General features: G+C 37.1%; 1 protein-coding gene across 5 annotated transcripts in view; it reads left to right on the forward strand.

The window, feature by feature from the left end:
* The window catches only part of RBM33 (RNA binding motif protein 33), an 80679-nt gene that overhangs the window by 21542 nt on the left and 42825 nt on the right, over positions 1-16312 (forward strand). For 4 of the 5 annotated variants that reach the window (XM_015852834.2, XM_015852835.2, XM_015852837.2 and 1 more), the window contains exons 7-10: positions 188-359; positions 3858-4063; positions 5909-6212; positions 10690-10748. In XM_015852834.2, the coding sequence (XP_015708320.1) occupies positions 188-359; positions 3858-4063; positions 5909-6212; positions 10690-10748 (741 nt within the window). The remainder of the gene's footprint in view (positions 1-187; positions 360-3857; positions 4064-5908; positions 6213-10689; positions 10749-16312) is intronic. The other variant, XM_015852836.2, reaches the window with a different exon arrangement.

Consider the following 16312-nt stretch of genomic DNA (forward strand, 5'->3'; position numbering starts at 1 on the left):
TGACTATATAATTGATGACATGTTGTATTTCTGAGTTTTCTAATTGCTAATTTCTTAAAGTTCACTGAGTTTTTTTGTAATGTATAGTGGCAAGAAGACTTTTAAAGGAAGCTTTTTCTTCTGAATCTCCCTGATAGCAAGAAAGTAGATTTTCGGTTTGCATTATTGTCTGTATTTTGTGATTCAGGCAGCTATTGAATCTCTGGAACTTCAAGAAGAAGCAAAAGAGGAATCTGATGAAGAGGAGGATGATGATGAAGAGTCTGGACGATTACGTTTCAAAACTGAACGGAAAGAAGGAACGATAATTAGACTGTCAGATGTGACAAGAGAAAGGAGAAACATTCCAGAAACTTTGGGTGAGATTCTGTGGCAATGAACCATTTTGAAGAGCTATAATAAAAGAAACTTAAGAGGCTTTAAAGAACTTATGACAGCTACTTTGATAGTGAAAGATAGAATGGCCTTCTTTTAACTTACTGTCCTCCATCTGAGTTGTCCATAGTCATTTATAGCATGTGTTGTGTCCGTTTCCTTAGTGGTAGTGTTTAAGCTTACAGCATTTTGAATGTGAGCACAGTGTTTCTTCTTTGACATTTTTGTGGTCTCAAAAGCCTTTCTGTTCTCAAGTGGCAGCTGCCTGATCTCTGTTTCACTGCATATTGTTGTGGAATACATTTAAAGGAATTCCTTGAGGAAGGTTTTCACTTTATAAGACAGACTTTGTTACCTGTGTTCTGCTGTCAAATAGCTGTATGCTTACTTTTTTTCCCCACTCAAGTGTATGTTGTAAACCTATTGTGTTCCCACTGCTGGATTGGCTTAGAGAAATAATAACTTGTTGATCTCTGAATGTATTTTGAGTGCTAGAAAACTATGGAACCCCTGTCTTCTCTTTTCAGGTTTGTGAATTTATCACTGTTCAGAAGAAGCAGTAGATCATACAGCTACTTCATACAGCTGCCCTGTTTCAAAATAGAATAAAATCGGCTTGTGTTTTTTGAGGCTTGCTGTGAGGGAGACTTCAGTATATGAGCTTAGAATTAGACTCGCTTCTGTGGGTGATTTAGGATGTAGCTCTGACTTAAAAGGAGAAGGTGATGCAAATGCAGGTGAATCTATAAACAACTTACTTCACCTGTTTTTTGGACGAAATACAATCTTGCTGTTGTGAAATGGCTTCTATTCATACTAGTTTTGTGTGTTAATTTATTGGTGAAGAGACCAAATGATTGATCACATAGTGGAAAGTTGTCCCCAAGAAATACTTCTTCCTTGCTTGTGAGACTGCAGAGCAAGTATTTAGACACTGCTGGTTTAAAAATGAAACTTCGTTGTAGAGCCTGATCTCCTCACTTTAAAATCTGAACGTAGTTGAGAAAACACTTACAGAGAAATTAACATTTCAGTTGAAGTTACAAACGTAATTTCCATCCTGTCACATTTTGGTGACCTTTTGTGACAGCTTGTCTCTATTGGAGTAGTGCATTCTTTCTTGCTGATTAAAGATGTCATTTGAAAGCATTTTATTACTAGGGATATTGAAATTAACCTTGACACTTAGAGACACTAGAAAAATAATTGCTGATTCACTGCATTAACTGCGTGCATTTGAGAGAACTGTACAGTTAAGATCAGAGTTAGCATGTGCTGGTCAAACCATGTGAAAACAGAGTATTCTCTTAAATATAGCTGTAGTCTCTCCTAAATATTTTCTTATCCAAGGTAAAGTAAGTAATTGCATTGAAGAGTTTGAATAGAGAGACTGTAGAATGGCTGGGCCATTGATTTCTAGAGATGCTGAATCTTTTTTATCATTTTTTGGTGAGGAATACACCGCATTTAGTGCGTGTAATTGAACTCTTCACTGAGTTGAAACTGTCATTTTGCTGTGGATCTGCTCACCCATAAAGGAATATGAAGGAATAAAAAAGAAACATCACCAAACTAAAATGTTAAAAATTAAAAGAAAAAAACAGGACCCTGCACTTCTGCAGACTTGCTTGCAAACTGGTAACAGTTGTTATTGTTTGAGGAATTACTTTCCTATGTGTTCTCATTAGTCTGTGTTCACTGTGCCAACTTACAGCTGAGATTTCAGGCAAGGAAGGAGGCTTGAAATAAGGGCTCTGTTTTTCTCAGCTTTTTTTCTGCCTGCTCTTTCCAATTCTGACAGCAACGGTGGATAAAGTGATTATTTTAGTTGCATCTAATGCTTCTGATTGCATTGTGTAAGAGGATAGTTATGTAAATTTTCCTCCGTAATCCATAATGTGCGCACATACTGTAAAAAGTCTTGAGGGTCTGTGATTCCTTGCCCCTTATCTAGGTGTGGTATGAGTTTTTTCTTGAATAAACCTGGTTGTCCTGGGCTCTGCTGATCTCCTGAGGCAGGTACTAGGGCAGAGGTGGCACTTCGTAAGATCATCTTATAGGATGTTAAGAATATTCAGAGAAACTTGTCTCATTGCCAGCTTGCAGAAATGGCAATAGGAAGCGCTATGGCAGGTACTGGGATTTTAGACAGACTGTCATTTTGCTGTATTCTTGGACATATCGAAACTTTCCTTTTAAATATCAAAGAACCTGTAGGCCTTGAATATCTCTGAAAATTGGGGCATGCAAAATGGCAGCCTTTGCAGCTCCATTGTACAGGTGGTATCTGTAGTTCAGTAAGAACAGCTGAGTCAGTGGGAATATGCTGTGAGTCAGTGGGAATATGCTGTTCTCAGTCTTTTGTGCCCTTCTGTCAGTCCTCGATATCAAAGACTGAGGTTACTTATGAAGATGTTTAAGGTGGTGGGTTAAGTAGCTTTGGCTATTACACTTGCAAGAAATATTAGCATCATATTAATGTCTTCAGCTGACTTAAGTGTCATCTGAATGCTGTCAGATGTGAAGTGCTTTTATTCTCATCTTTGTATTCAGCAGTATTAGCAAGTAGCTGTCTTATCCTGGAAACAGATCTCTGTGCCTGGCTTCTTCTAAGAGGAGAATTTTTGTAAATGGAAAAAAAGGAAATCTTGCTCTAATTGCCATTCACATGAATTCAAGAGATGTTTGGTTTTGTTTCTTCTTTTGGCCAAGAGTGAATTTCTTGTGGAGTCACAGAATCATAGCCTGGGTTGTAGAGGACCTCAAAGATAATCCAACTTCACTCTCCCTCCCTACCACAGGCAGGTTTGCCATCTAGTAGACCAGGCTGCCCATAGCCACATCCAGCCTGGAAAATGTAGAGTAGTTTAATTTTCTGCTGTTAAATGTGGAAGTGAAGGATCTCACTGGCACATGGTGGAATGCTCAGCTGCATGCTTGGGTTTCATTTTTTCCCCTTCAAATATGGATACCTCAAGAACAGCACTCCTGGAGGTGTCACAGTTTGGTGATTCTATTGTAGACTTTCCCTGTATATCCAAATGTTCTGGTTACCTGGCTCTGCTACTGCATAAATATCTTAATGTTATCAACGCTGTTTCAGTTTTCAACAAGTCTTCATTGAGTACCATGTGTTCTCCAGTGTTTGCCTGTGATGTGGGTTGGGTGGCTGTTATCAGTGTCTGTGTGTCAGACTTCAGCTGAACTTGAAGTGTGCTTTAAGTGGAACTTGTGAAGTACTGCTGGTTTTTCAACCACATCAAATATGTATAAGTAGTTTAACAAAGCAAAAATGCAACTCACTGGCAACAGTGTCCTTCTTTGGAATATACCAGGTGTGCAGAACTTTCTTTGGGTTGAATCTGTTTCTATGGAAGACTCAATATATCCTTGGCACTAAAGATTGCTTGGGCTTTCATTGTGCTTCCTGGCATTTCTGCAGATAATCATCTCTTGTGGTATTTTTTTTTTTTTTTTAACAGAACTTTCTGCAGAAGCCAAAGCAGCGTTACTTGAATTTGAAGAAAGGGAAAGGCAGCTGAAACAGGGACGGTACGGCTCAAGAAGAGGAGGGCGAAGAGGAGGCTCAATTATGTGCCATGGCATGGGAGATCAAAGGAGAGACAATGATAGGGGAAGAATGAAGGATCACAGACCTGCACTGCTGCCAAACACACCATCAACAATGGTACCTTTTAATCCTTAGTATTCTTTGGACTTGCTTTCAGGAAGTGATGGAGAGAAGGCGCTCTAAATCATGTGTCTTTATGAAAGTGGAATGTGTAATTTCCAACATATTCTTCTTACTCCTTTGGTGTGCTGTTAGGCCAAACAAGTGTTGAGTAATGTGGTGATTGTAAAAGCACGGGGTTAGTCCTGCTACCAGCCTTAAAGAATCTCAGTGCTTGTGGGTGAAAACCAGATTTTGACTCAAATACAGACAGGCAAGGCAGTAGAGACCCTGATTGAGCATGGAGGAGTAAGATAATTGCTCTGAGATAGGTGCACTATGGGGACACGTTTAGTCCTGTGCTACGAATAATAACATAGTAAAAATAAATATAAAATAACTCAGGGTTATTTGAAATATTTTTTTGGGTCATACTTTACAGTTTATAAAAATAGATCTGTATTTCCACCATTCTACTATGGAGTCAAATAGAAATAAAATGATCACACCTAGGTGAATCAATTCCTTAGGATTTCAATTGAAATTTAACTTTGTTACTGTTATTGTTTTAGTTTGTGATACAAAGTACAAGCAGAAGGTGGTATTTTTTGCTTATACTTTGTAACCCAAACAAGATAATGTTACTTTTTCCATCCAGAAAGGCAGTGAGTAGGATCCAGGGGGTATCCCAGACTTACTTTTTTAAACTGTGTTATGGTGTACTGGAAACTGAATCGTAGAACAAACTCAGAGTATGACTTTGCAGGATGAGGTCATTTGTATTAAACAATGAGAACTTTTTCCAACAGCAGTAACTGTAGGTACTGTTCAGTAGCAGGACTTGGTGGGTGTCTCAGTGGTTGAAAGCCCTACCAGAGGAATGTTTTGCATTTTTAAAACTGTGAAGATGAAATAATTTTTTCTGTACTGCTGAGGTCTTTGCTACTTATTCTGATCTTAAATGTTGTAAACATTTCTGTGCTAGTCGTAATATCTTCTGCATTCTTTGTAGCTGCCTTGCTTGACGTACATGACTGCTGGAAGAAACAGATGTGATGTATCTTTGTTACTAAGGGGTTTTGTACTTGACTCTTCTTGCATTATGATTTTAAAGCTCCAATTTAGAGCTGACCTGTAGTATCAGTGAGTTCAGAAGCAGAAGGGTGAAGCCTCTCTGAAGGAAGGAGAGACATGATCTTTGTTATTAAAAAAATTAAAAAGAATATAAAAAATTGGCTATTCATGTTTGAGAATACTGAACAAGAGACTTGTTTTTGTTTTGAAAGGTATCTTTGAAGGATATGAACTTCTTTCCTTTCAAACAGCATGAATAAACTGCACTGATACCTCAGGAGTCTACCTTAATTTATGTTTTGAGTTTTCTTCCAGCTGTTAGTTCTGTCTTCTCAAGCTCTCATACATGAGACAAAAAGTTAGTGGATTTGCTTTGTTACTGGAACTCATCACATAAGTCCTAATGCAGCTGATGACAGTTTCTAGTGACATATGCAAACCCTAATGTATGAAATTAGGAAGTTTCACTGTTTAAAGAAAAAAAACCAACAAAAAGAACATGAACAAATGAATGCATTCTTATAATGTTCTGTGTGTGCACGTTCTGGGCAGCACTGTTGTTCACTTGTGAATTTTTTCTTGCTCTTTGCTGTTTTCTTCTTTGTGCTAAGTTCTCTGCTTTCCTGTGCTAATGGTTCTTTAGAGTTCCATTTGATTTGATGATATGGGGGGGAAAAAAGTTTTTCCATTCATATTTGGCCTTAGTTTTGTTCTCCAGAGGTGTCTTAATTTTGTGCAGGTTATTTGAACTTTAAATCCTATTGACTTTATTCTTTTGTCTGACTTTAGACTCATTCACAGAGATTAATTCCAACACACCAGCAACCTGTTAGGAGTCTGTTCCAGCACCAGCAGCAGCAACAACAACAACAGCAGCAGCAACAGCAGCAACAACAGCAGCAGCAGCAACAGTTACAATCTCTGCTTCCTTTACAGCATCAGCATCATTCTTCTCCTCCTCCAGGGCTACATATGCCCCCTCAGATAGAAACGCCTAGAATAATGATGACTCCACCACCAGTGACACCTCAGCAACCGAAGAACATACACATAAATCCACATTTCAAGGGAACAGTAGTGACGCCTGTACAAGGTGAGCTTTCTGAACACATTCATTATTATGTATCTCATTGTTCTTTGCTAGGGATGCAAACATATTTGTTTTCCGCTTCATGTAAGCGTTCCTCAGGCTGATTTTTTTTCTTCATTAAATATTTTGTAAGACTAAGTAAAGTGACATGAAAAAGGAAATCATATGAAAGAAAGAAGATACAGTGATGTACGTCTGTTGTTGGACTGTGGCCAGCAGAAATCAGTAAATCCATTTCTTTATCACCTTTGCTTCTCTAAAGCCTTCAAAGAGCAATAGAACTGTAAAGAGAATGTGTTTTAAAAGTAGCAGATGTTGGTTTTCAGTACCAGATAAGCACTGCAGTTTGGAATTCCCTACATCATTCTAGGTTCAACCAAGGGTTTGCAGAATGGCTACCCACCTATTTTAGTGAGAATACATAGAATTATAGAATTATAGAATGGTTTGTGTTGGAAGTGACCCCAAGGATCGCCAGGTTCTAGCCCATCTTGCCATAGGCAGGGCCATAAAACTCCAGATCTGGCACTAGACAAACCTGGTCTTGATCACCTTCAGAGATAGAGCATACACAATCTCTCTGGGCAGCCTGTTTTGGCACCTCATCATTCTCTTGGTAAAGAACTTCCCCCTGACATCCAGTCTAAAAGTTCTGTCCTTGAGCTTAAAACCATTCCCCCTTGTCCTGTCACTATCTACCCAAGTAAAAAGTTAATTCCCCTCCTTTTTATAATTTCCTTTTAAATACTGGAAGGCTGCAGTGAGGTCTCCTTGTAGCTCTTCTCCCGGCTAAACAAGCTCAGCTCCCTTAATCTGTCTTTGTGAAGTAATTACATGAAAGTAGCCTTTGAACTGTAATTGTATAATTGCTGTGTGAAAGGTACAAGCTGTAGTCTTTGCATAACAATATGTATGTGTTCAATTTTCATTCAGTGCTGCATTTATGATTATTTGATAGTGTAGAAGTACGCTAGAAGCACACTTTTTCTGCAACTTAACACAAGTACCCTTTGCACCTTTTAGGGCAGCTCTCTCAGCAAGCAGAGCTGTTAATATTGATACTTACTTGGAAAGCATTGTCCTCAAGAGGGTAAAGGAAAGGCACCTATTTATCTCTGATTTGCGATCAGTCTAGACAAAACAAAACAAGCAAAAGATCTACATGGGTGTATTTACCAATTAGGTTTTTTTTTTCTTCTTCAGATCAGCAGAATTCCAAGCCTGTGTTATCTTTGCTTCATTTGTTTGTCCAATGGAAGGCAGGAATTTGGCAGGGTAGGATATTGCCGGATGTTAGAAACCTGTTAGACATCTCACAGTTGGCTGCACAGTAGCTGCTCTACAAAGATTACTGCATTTTTTTCTCTAATAAAATCAGTGCTTCCCTAGGAATCAGGCATCAGGGCAGATTATCTGGTAGCAGTTTGAGAAGTTCTTGAGTCTTGGTCATATGCCTTCTGTGCATATTACTAACGTTTCCAAAGCAACAATTCCTGCTTCGTGGGAAGCAAAAATAGGTTTTGGACAATTCTAGATTCCACTCCATTCTCCCTCTGAAACAGTCCATACATCTCAACAATAGTGTAACTGTGAAAATTTTAGTGATTTAAATCTAACCTCTTTATTAGTGAGCAGATACCTTTCTGCAGTGGCTGTGAACAGTGGCCATCTCAGTCTTAGTACGTAGTAGTAGAGTTATGTTGCATGAACGTATATATTTGCACACTTAAGGAAAATATGTAGGACATCATGTGTCTTCTCTAGGGAAGATAAGCACAATTCTAAGATCTTCAGTGGAATTTGCATAGTAAGATGAATTCTTAAGCTAACACTGTAGGCAAATGGCTAATAGAAATTCCAGTGTAGGGATAACTGTTCTAAATTTCCTCTTAAAACTGTGCAAGAGTTTTCATACTTCTGCTTGAGGCCCTGGCCATGTTTGGAAGCGCATGATGGACACACTTAGGTTCTGTTAGTTTTAAGTGTGCTGTCATTTCTTTGCATGGACTGCCATTTTTTTGCTTCTCTAGTTTTATGGCATGAATATATACTTAAATTGTTGCATCAAGCACATGTGTTCTTACTTGCAAGCCACAGAAATATTTTCTCAACATATTTTTGTCTTTTCATCTCGAAATGCATTCAGTATATCAGTATTTTCTAAAATAGACTTAAAGTCTGTAAATTGTCGTGACACTTTTATTTGAAGAAAATAGCATATCAGATTTCTCATAGCCATCTGCTTTAGCCAGAGTGAGTTGAAGCACTCCTAAAGAATCCCATTATTGGCTTATTTCTTTGTTTGTTCCAAAAGCAAATCTTCAGTCTCAGTTCAGAACCCAAGAACTCCAACCAGCAGTTGCTTTTTGTCAAGCCAGTTTTTTCAAACAAATTTCTAGTATTTTGGGGGGGCTTTTGATTAAGAAAGGCTCATTCTGTCAAAGCCCTTAAGTGAATGTCTGTTGCAGATACTGTTTGTTCGCATTCAGTTGTACCTCTTGTGGCATTTGAATCCCATGTCTTACAGTTGACTGTCATAATTTTTTTCTTCTTTGTCCTATTCTGAGAATTAATTTTGATTTGTTGGAAGAACTTTTTGCCTGAATGCGTGTCCAAATTTGAGTATGATCAATTCATAAATACAAGAGGATCATCATATGGTGGAAGTAGATGTGCTGTGAAACACTGATTCAGCCTGTGAATTTTGGTACTGAATGTTTTTCCTTAATGTTTATATCACAAATAACTATTTCAAGGATACTGTAGTGCTACTAATGAGCAGCTTATGGCAGCTCAGTGAATTTTTGTGCCATTTACCTTTTTGAAAACTGGTGTCTTGGGGAAAACTACATTATTATTCTCTTAAATCGTCAGTATGGGAATGGCTTCATCTTTTTAGATAAAGCCTTGAAATTTACAGGCAAAGATAAATGAATCCTCTTAAAATAGCATCTAACAACATAATACAATGTTTGAAGCATAACTTTCAAACCTTTTGAACCTGTGGAAGATGTAATGTAGGGAAAATGAATCGTTATTTGAGAATTCTTTGTTGCTTCAGCAAGTGACTGGATACAGAAAGGGCACTGAGTTTGAACCATCTTCCAGGAGTATTAAATTCATTTGTTTAAAGGAGAAGATATATCTATATACTCCTGCCACAGGCAGGATACCAAAATAGACCCGAGTGCCCTGTACAGATGACACTCGTTTGCATTTACCACCTTCTGTGATTTTATTTTCCCTCAGTGCTGCTCTGACCTGAGCTATTTTAGTTGTAGGTCTATCAAGAGCACGCTGTCAGTTTTTTCAAGTGCTGATGGTTGTATGAAATTGACAGATCTTCATCAGAAGCCAAGATGAAACCATTTGACTAATCCTCTCCTGGAACCTGATGCAGAGTTTGCACCTAGTCCTTAGGAGCTGAAGGACCCACGTGCTTAGTGTAGCCTGTCAGTCCACGAACCAGTAAACTACAAGTACTTAAAAGTGGATGGAAGCCAGACATGAATGTGCACTAAAAATAGATGCTAATGCCATAGATCCTGTGCCTGTATTACTGAGGAAAAATGAATTCTTGAGGCATTTTAGCTAAATGTGTTCCTGAATGCAGCTAGTTTAGTGTTGTAAAGTTGTCTACAGCATCAACATTTAACCCTGAGTGGGAAAATAACCTTACTCATAGTTTTTAGTAAGCGAGCAAATGCATTTCAGTCAATCAGTACTGAATGTTTTATATTAACTTCTGTATGTCTTTTGTCTAACACTGATGTAAATTTACTTTTTATGACTTATACAATCCAAAGGTTATTTTTCAAGAAGAGGGTCTCCTAATTCTTGATGTCTCTTTATGAAGCAGAAGCCTGTCTTCCGATATCACCAGTTCTGTGATTACACAGACAGATTTTACTTGCATTCACCATTACAGTGGGAAAGTCAGACAAAGCAGTTTTTGCTTACTGTTAATTGCTGCTGCCTGCCTGCCTGCCTCATTTTACCCTCCCATGAACAGTGATTTATGCCAGATAGATTTTCTGATGCTTGTGTTTGCTGTGGGAGTAGGTGGTGACACTGTGAGATATGTAGGAAACGAAGGGCGTAAAGTGGGGAAGGTGAATCAACCATGTGGCCTTCTATTTGAAACATGGATTTATTGTTCAGAGTCTGTGTCAGCTTTGTCTGAGAGACATCTTTGGCTGAATACTTATTCTGTTTTTATTTCTTCCCTGAAACAAGAAGCAATCTAATTCTGGAAAATGCAGAATTAAGTTATGTAAATGAACTAGGAGAATCCTAATTGCCCTGTTGCATGTTGCAGGAGAGGGAATGGTTGCTTGAATTTGATTGTAGGAACTGTGACATGTGAGGATAAATGCAGCAGATTTTAATCATGGCTTCTTATTGCTACCACTCTTGGAAATAACAGCAACAACAACTGTTAGGTGAAACAAATGGTGTTAAAAGGTGCTTCTTGTTTCAGTGCCCTTGCTGCCAGTTCCAGCCCAGCCAAGACCTGCTGTAGGACCCCAGAGATTTCCTGTGAGTAGCAGCTGTTTCTTCTTCTTTGATATGGATAAGCATACATTTGCAAAGAAATATTAATATAGCAAATAAAGGCTGTTCTAGTGAAATATAATTTTAAGGATTTGTAAATATTGACAATACACTCTGCAGTTGAAAATGTTTGTTAAAAGCTTAAGGTCAATGGATTTTTGAGAGTAGAATTAATTCTGTTTAACTGTAAAATTGTTGAACCAGTCTCTCCAGTGGGAGAGGCATGAATGCATCTTATATTGAGGAATATGGGCTTTATTTTATTACTTGAGTCTTTCTGTATAAATAGAATCCTTACTTTATTTGATATAATAAAAGGCTGTTTGAAAAACATCTGAAAGCCTAAAAGGCAGCATATATTTTTTTTAATTTTTATTTTAAAAATCAGGAAAATTGCATTTTATCATTACTTCAGACATTTATATGCCTTCAGTATTTTTATATGGAAAAGGAGAATGGCCTTGTGTTCCTGCATGTTTCTACCTTCCAAAACAAACAAGACACCCAACCTGCTTCATGATGATCATTTAACTTTCTTTTTATGAATGGAGAAAAATGCCCTTCTAGGTCTTTTTAAATTGATATTTCACAGTTTTATTATCCTAAAGTTTTAATTCAAGTCATTGAGTATCAAAATAAGAACAATATGTATATAGTGCTTTATTGCCTTAACTATTTTTAGGTTGTGACACATACATTGTTTCTTAAACACATGCACAGTGTTATTCTTTGTTAATGTTTCTGGTTTGTGAATTACTTGAAAAGAGATCAGGTGTATTGGAAAGAAGCAGATTTTGGAAACCTGCTGTGACTTTTGATTACTGTATGCATACTTGGTTGCTTTTGATACAGAGTATTTCTTAGACACGTAGGTGAGAAGCTGTGATGTCCATATTTTGTAGGCTTGCTGAGTTTTCAAATGATCACATTTTGTCTATAAAACTTATGTAGTAAAACTTCAGTTTCATTGACTTAATCCATTACATAATATCAATGTCAACATTTTAACTGGAGCTAGTTTTCTGTTTGGAGTTATTGTGGTTTCAAGAGGAAGTTCTCTTCAGCAGCCTTTAGTATCAAGCAAAACCTTATTAACATTTTAAAAGTATCTTGCCTGTGGTTTCCTTTGACATTAACTTGCTTGTGTCAATAAACACAATTTAGTATTAAAAACAAATTAAAGGGCAAGGAATATCTGTAAAGACATTGTAATTGACATCTTTGAAGTATGTTTACACCAGTGTAGAAAAATTGGAAATTAATTTTTTTTAAATTGACTGTGAAATTAGATTTTAATTCTGTTTACTTTTGTTTTTGCAAGTTGACGAGTACGCCAACATAGATAATCTTGTGTGCGCCCATTTTTTAAATGGGATAAAGTGAACATTTCTAGTAGGACCCTTGTTCCTTTAGCCTAAAGGAAAGTACTGACTGACTACTTGCTGTCTTTATGTAAACATTGTACTAGCAAATGAGTTGATGTAATTTGCTTTTATTAGGAGAAAGAAGGTTTTAACTGTAGGATCCAGGAGTACTGTGATTTGACTGCCCTGAGTTATTCTTTTCCCCTCCAGCTTCTAACCTGTTCTGTGGCCATGAGAAAGGTGCTTAATCTCTCCATGACTCAATGATTTGTAAGCTGGGTATAATATGTTCTTCTCTTATGAAGTACTTTATACATTTTGCATTGCCGATCAGTTAGGATTAGGAATTAAGTGTCGCCGTGTTCATATGGTGTTTGTTTCATTAAATGTGGTACGTTTGTTCTTGAGCTGAGCACAAATTTGCTTTGATTTGAATGTTTTATCTTGCAGAACTACCTTTCCTTGCTTTGTTACATGTCAAATGCTGCTGTGTTGTTATAATTCACTTGTTTCTGTATAGATGTTGTCTCATAGCAGTATAGCAGTGGTTAGACAACTATGCTGACAAGCCATTTGAAAAAGATCAAAGTAGTATTCCAGACTGCTGTGTATTCACACATTTTCTCATTATAAAAGGAGTCTCTGGGTATGTAATCGCTTGGATTGACTCTTGTTGTAGGATCACCTCATCTTAAGATAGTAGTCAAACAATCTGCTGGTTGCTTTGTTTCTAAAAACTCTGGAGTTAAACACATTTTTGGTCTGCTTTCCCCTATGAATTGAACTGAATGTTTTGTTTGGTTGAATGTGAAAATGTAGGGGAGAGACCTATAAGTGATTGGTGCCTTATCTGAAAGATAGATTGCTTCTATGTTCCTGTCTCATCTAGCACAGACATGGGAAATGGAGCATGGAGGGCCCTTGTGTGCTCCAGTTCTGAGAGCAGCTTCAATCAGAGCAATTGCTACTCAACTGCAAGTCATAAATCCATTGGAAACCAGGTGTTATTAATTTATGGCTAATGAAGTGACTTGTAACCATGTAACGGTTAATTCTTAAAGCCTTTTGCAGACGAGTGTAATTAAAGAGTTGAACAAAGTTGTAACGAACATGTTAACATATTGGTTTCCGTTCTGAACTGTAAGAAATAATGTAGTACTAAATTGGATAATGTTGATCAGAACTTTGTTTCCTACTTAAAACTTAACCCCTTGTGTTTAGAGCTTTGAGTTCAGCAGAGACCTCTGTGCACCTATAAATGAGCTGCCTTCAGATGGCTGTATTTAGCACTAATTCAGACTTCAGCTGTAGTTGATGTTCATGTTTTTCCAGGTATTTGAATTAACCTGGAACTGTCCAATGCCAACGGAGTGTTTTCTTTAAACTGTTTAAAGGAGAGATTAAGCTAACATCTTCAGCTGAACCCTTTTGCTGGTGTTGCTTTAGATATTGTCTGCCTTCTATTTAAAGCAGTAAAATGCCTTCCTCTGACTTACTCTGCCGGTCATTGTTTTTCAAGTAACAATGTTTGGGGACTAATCTGGTTGAAAGAAAACTATCGAAGTAAAACTTCGATAAGCTGTTGTATGGATCTCCTAAGTTTTTTGCATTTTTTTGACTAAGTTAGTAGTTCTTATGGACGACCTGATCCAGGTGTGGAACTTTGTTATCCCTTTTGTGTAACGTTTGTGGTTTCTATATGATGGTGGTGGTCAGCTACGATAATTAGAGGAGTTTCTAAACACTCTATGTGTAGATTGCTGCTAACAGACCATTATAGAGACCAGATCCTTACTTAGTATGTAACTAACAAAATGATTTGCTTATGAATGGAAGTATTCAGGGGCTTAGATGACGGTCCATGTCTCTTCGTCTTTTCACCAGCACGTTCTAGGTTTGAAATATTCCAAGAAATTAGAATATTAGATATGCCTGAAGACATTTCCTTTAGATATTACTTAATTGTCATCTTGAGCTGACTGGATCTGCCTGTAACACTGTTTTAGCCAGCTTAGGCCAGTGTAATGGATTTCACAATGTACCTTGGCCTATGAGTTTATCTTTGCATAAATGCCTCTTATAGTCTGTGCTTTTGGAAACAGAAGTCCTTGTAGTAGTATCTCATGTTTATTGTGGGAAACATATATTGGAAGTTAATTATTTTTTCCAAAATGTCTAATTTGGTCATAGATTATTACTCCTAGTTAAGAGTTTTAGCAAATGCTGCTAAAGTGTTGCTGTGCAATGCCCGGTGTTCATGGTAAGGACAACTTTTAAATGGTTGTGCATCTGAGTTCTAGCAGTTCTTTTAAACTGATATTTAAGAAGTAATGATTTGCAGTAAGTAAGCAGTGTTTACAACAGTATGCACATCAGAAATAAAACTGTCAATGGAAATAAGAAGCAACTTGTGGAAGCGATTCTCCTACTTTCTCACAATTACTCTGCTTTAATATAATGACTAAAAGTAAATGAAATTTTCAGTCTATTACTATGTAGCAAGAGCAGATCACAGGTAGTGCAGAAAGCATTTTGTTTTCATTTAACAGGAAACGTGGTATCAGGTGGTGTTGATTGACGTTTCTTGGATAGTGCTTTATACAGCATTTCATGCAAATCATGTTTGAATGAGTCTGCTGCATCAAATTACATTTCTTTCAGATTTATAGCTCTTGCAGATGTGAGACAGAGCTTGTTCAACAGCTAGCAAAAAGCTTTCATTTTGAACACTTACTGCTTTCACAACTTGACTGCAAAGCTCTATAATTGCAGCACTTAAGTTAGTGAAGGTATGATGAACACTTTCTCTTATCAGATCTTTAAGTAGTAGCAAGCAGATGCAGCATGAGAACCCTCCAGCTGTCAAATATTGTCAGGCTGGCATAAAGGGAATGCAGTTTAAAATGCAGGTGACATAATACCCAACATCCTCCATTTGCTAGTGGGCTTCTGATTAATCACGATTACCATACATTATCATACCATCAAATTTAATCATATCAATGAATTCCCATCTGCAGGGGGAGCAGCAGCAGCTAAACATGATGGTAACAGCTATTAAATTTGAGAGAAATAGATGGTCTGTAAATGCAGTAACCCTTTAACTTGTCATGCTAGTTCCAGCATGCGCATGTTCTTTAGATATGAAAACCAAACACGAAACTTGTGCATTTAATTTTTCATGATTTTTGTCATTTAACTAATTGCAGTGTAGCACTACCAAGGAAATCAACGCTGCAGAATTAAACTTTTTTTTTGTATTCATGACAGTAGATTTTCTACAGTTCAGCATCAGCTTTAGTACCTGCTAAGTAGAGAATCACCGAGTAGCTGAGGCTGGATGTTGGCTTGTCCATCCCCCTGCTGCAGCAGGAACACCTTCAGCTGCTTGTCCAGGACCGTGTCCAGATGACTTTTGAATATCTTAAAGCTGGAAACTACAAACTCTCTGGGCAGCTTGTGCTAGTGCTCAGTCACCTGCACGTTTGAAAAGTTTTAATTTATATATAAAATTATATAAATAATATCGTTTAATATTTGTGTTTGCGCTTACACAAATATTTGCGTGTATGTATTTATATACATACAAATACATTGGTTTTGATTTATTTGTATGAATGAAGTTTGAACTTCAAGCTCAAAGTGCCTTATGAGCAAAGCAGTATTTTGATTGAAACACACACAAACACGTATTAAGGGCATAGTTTAGTTTCATAGCCATTAATTAGGCACTCCTAAAGACTGTTTTGCAGATGTCAAGATTTCTCTTACAAAGAAATTCAATTACAGCATACAATTGACTTCTTACTCCACAATGCATTAAGACTAATCTAGTGCGTAAATACTGAATGCAGTGTTCAAATGTGTTTGTTATAACATAGACCTAGATGTAAGTATGGTTCTCTTAAGCTATTTTTGCTGTGCTGAGAAGCTTCCTTTGAGGTAAACTCTGGTATATTTGTGTCATAACAATTAAAAATCTTATAGATAAACTGGTATTTATTTACCTTCTGTTCTTTCATTTCTTGCCATTTACTTTAGTGTGTGAAAGGAAAAAGTGCTTCATTAATGATAAAGTACAAAGATGTGCTACTATTTTCAGGAAACAGAGTTAATTTAAAAGAATAATACACGTTGACTGTGCCACATATGAGAAAAATAATATTTCCAGGCCTTCATCTTTAA

The sequence above is a fragment of the Coturnix japonica genome, chromosome 2, assembly GCF_001577835.2.
Source record: "Coturnix japonica isolate 7356 chromosome 2, Coturnix japonica 2.1, whole genome shotgun sequence".
Lineage (NCBI taxonomy): Eukaryota > Metazoa > Chordata > Aves > Galliformes > Phasianidae > Coturnix > Coturnix japonica.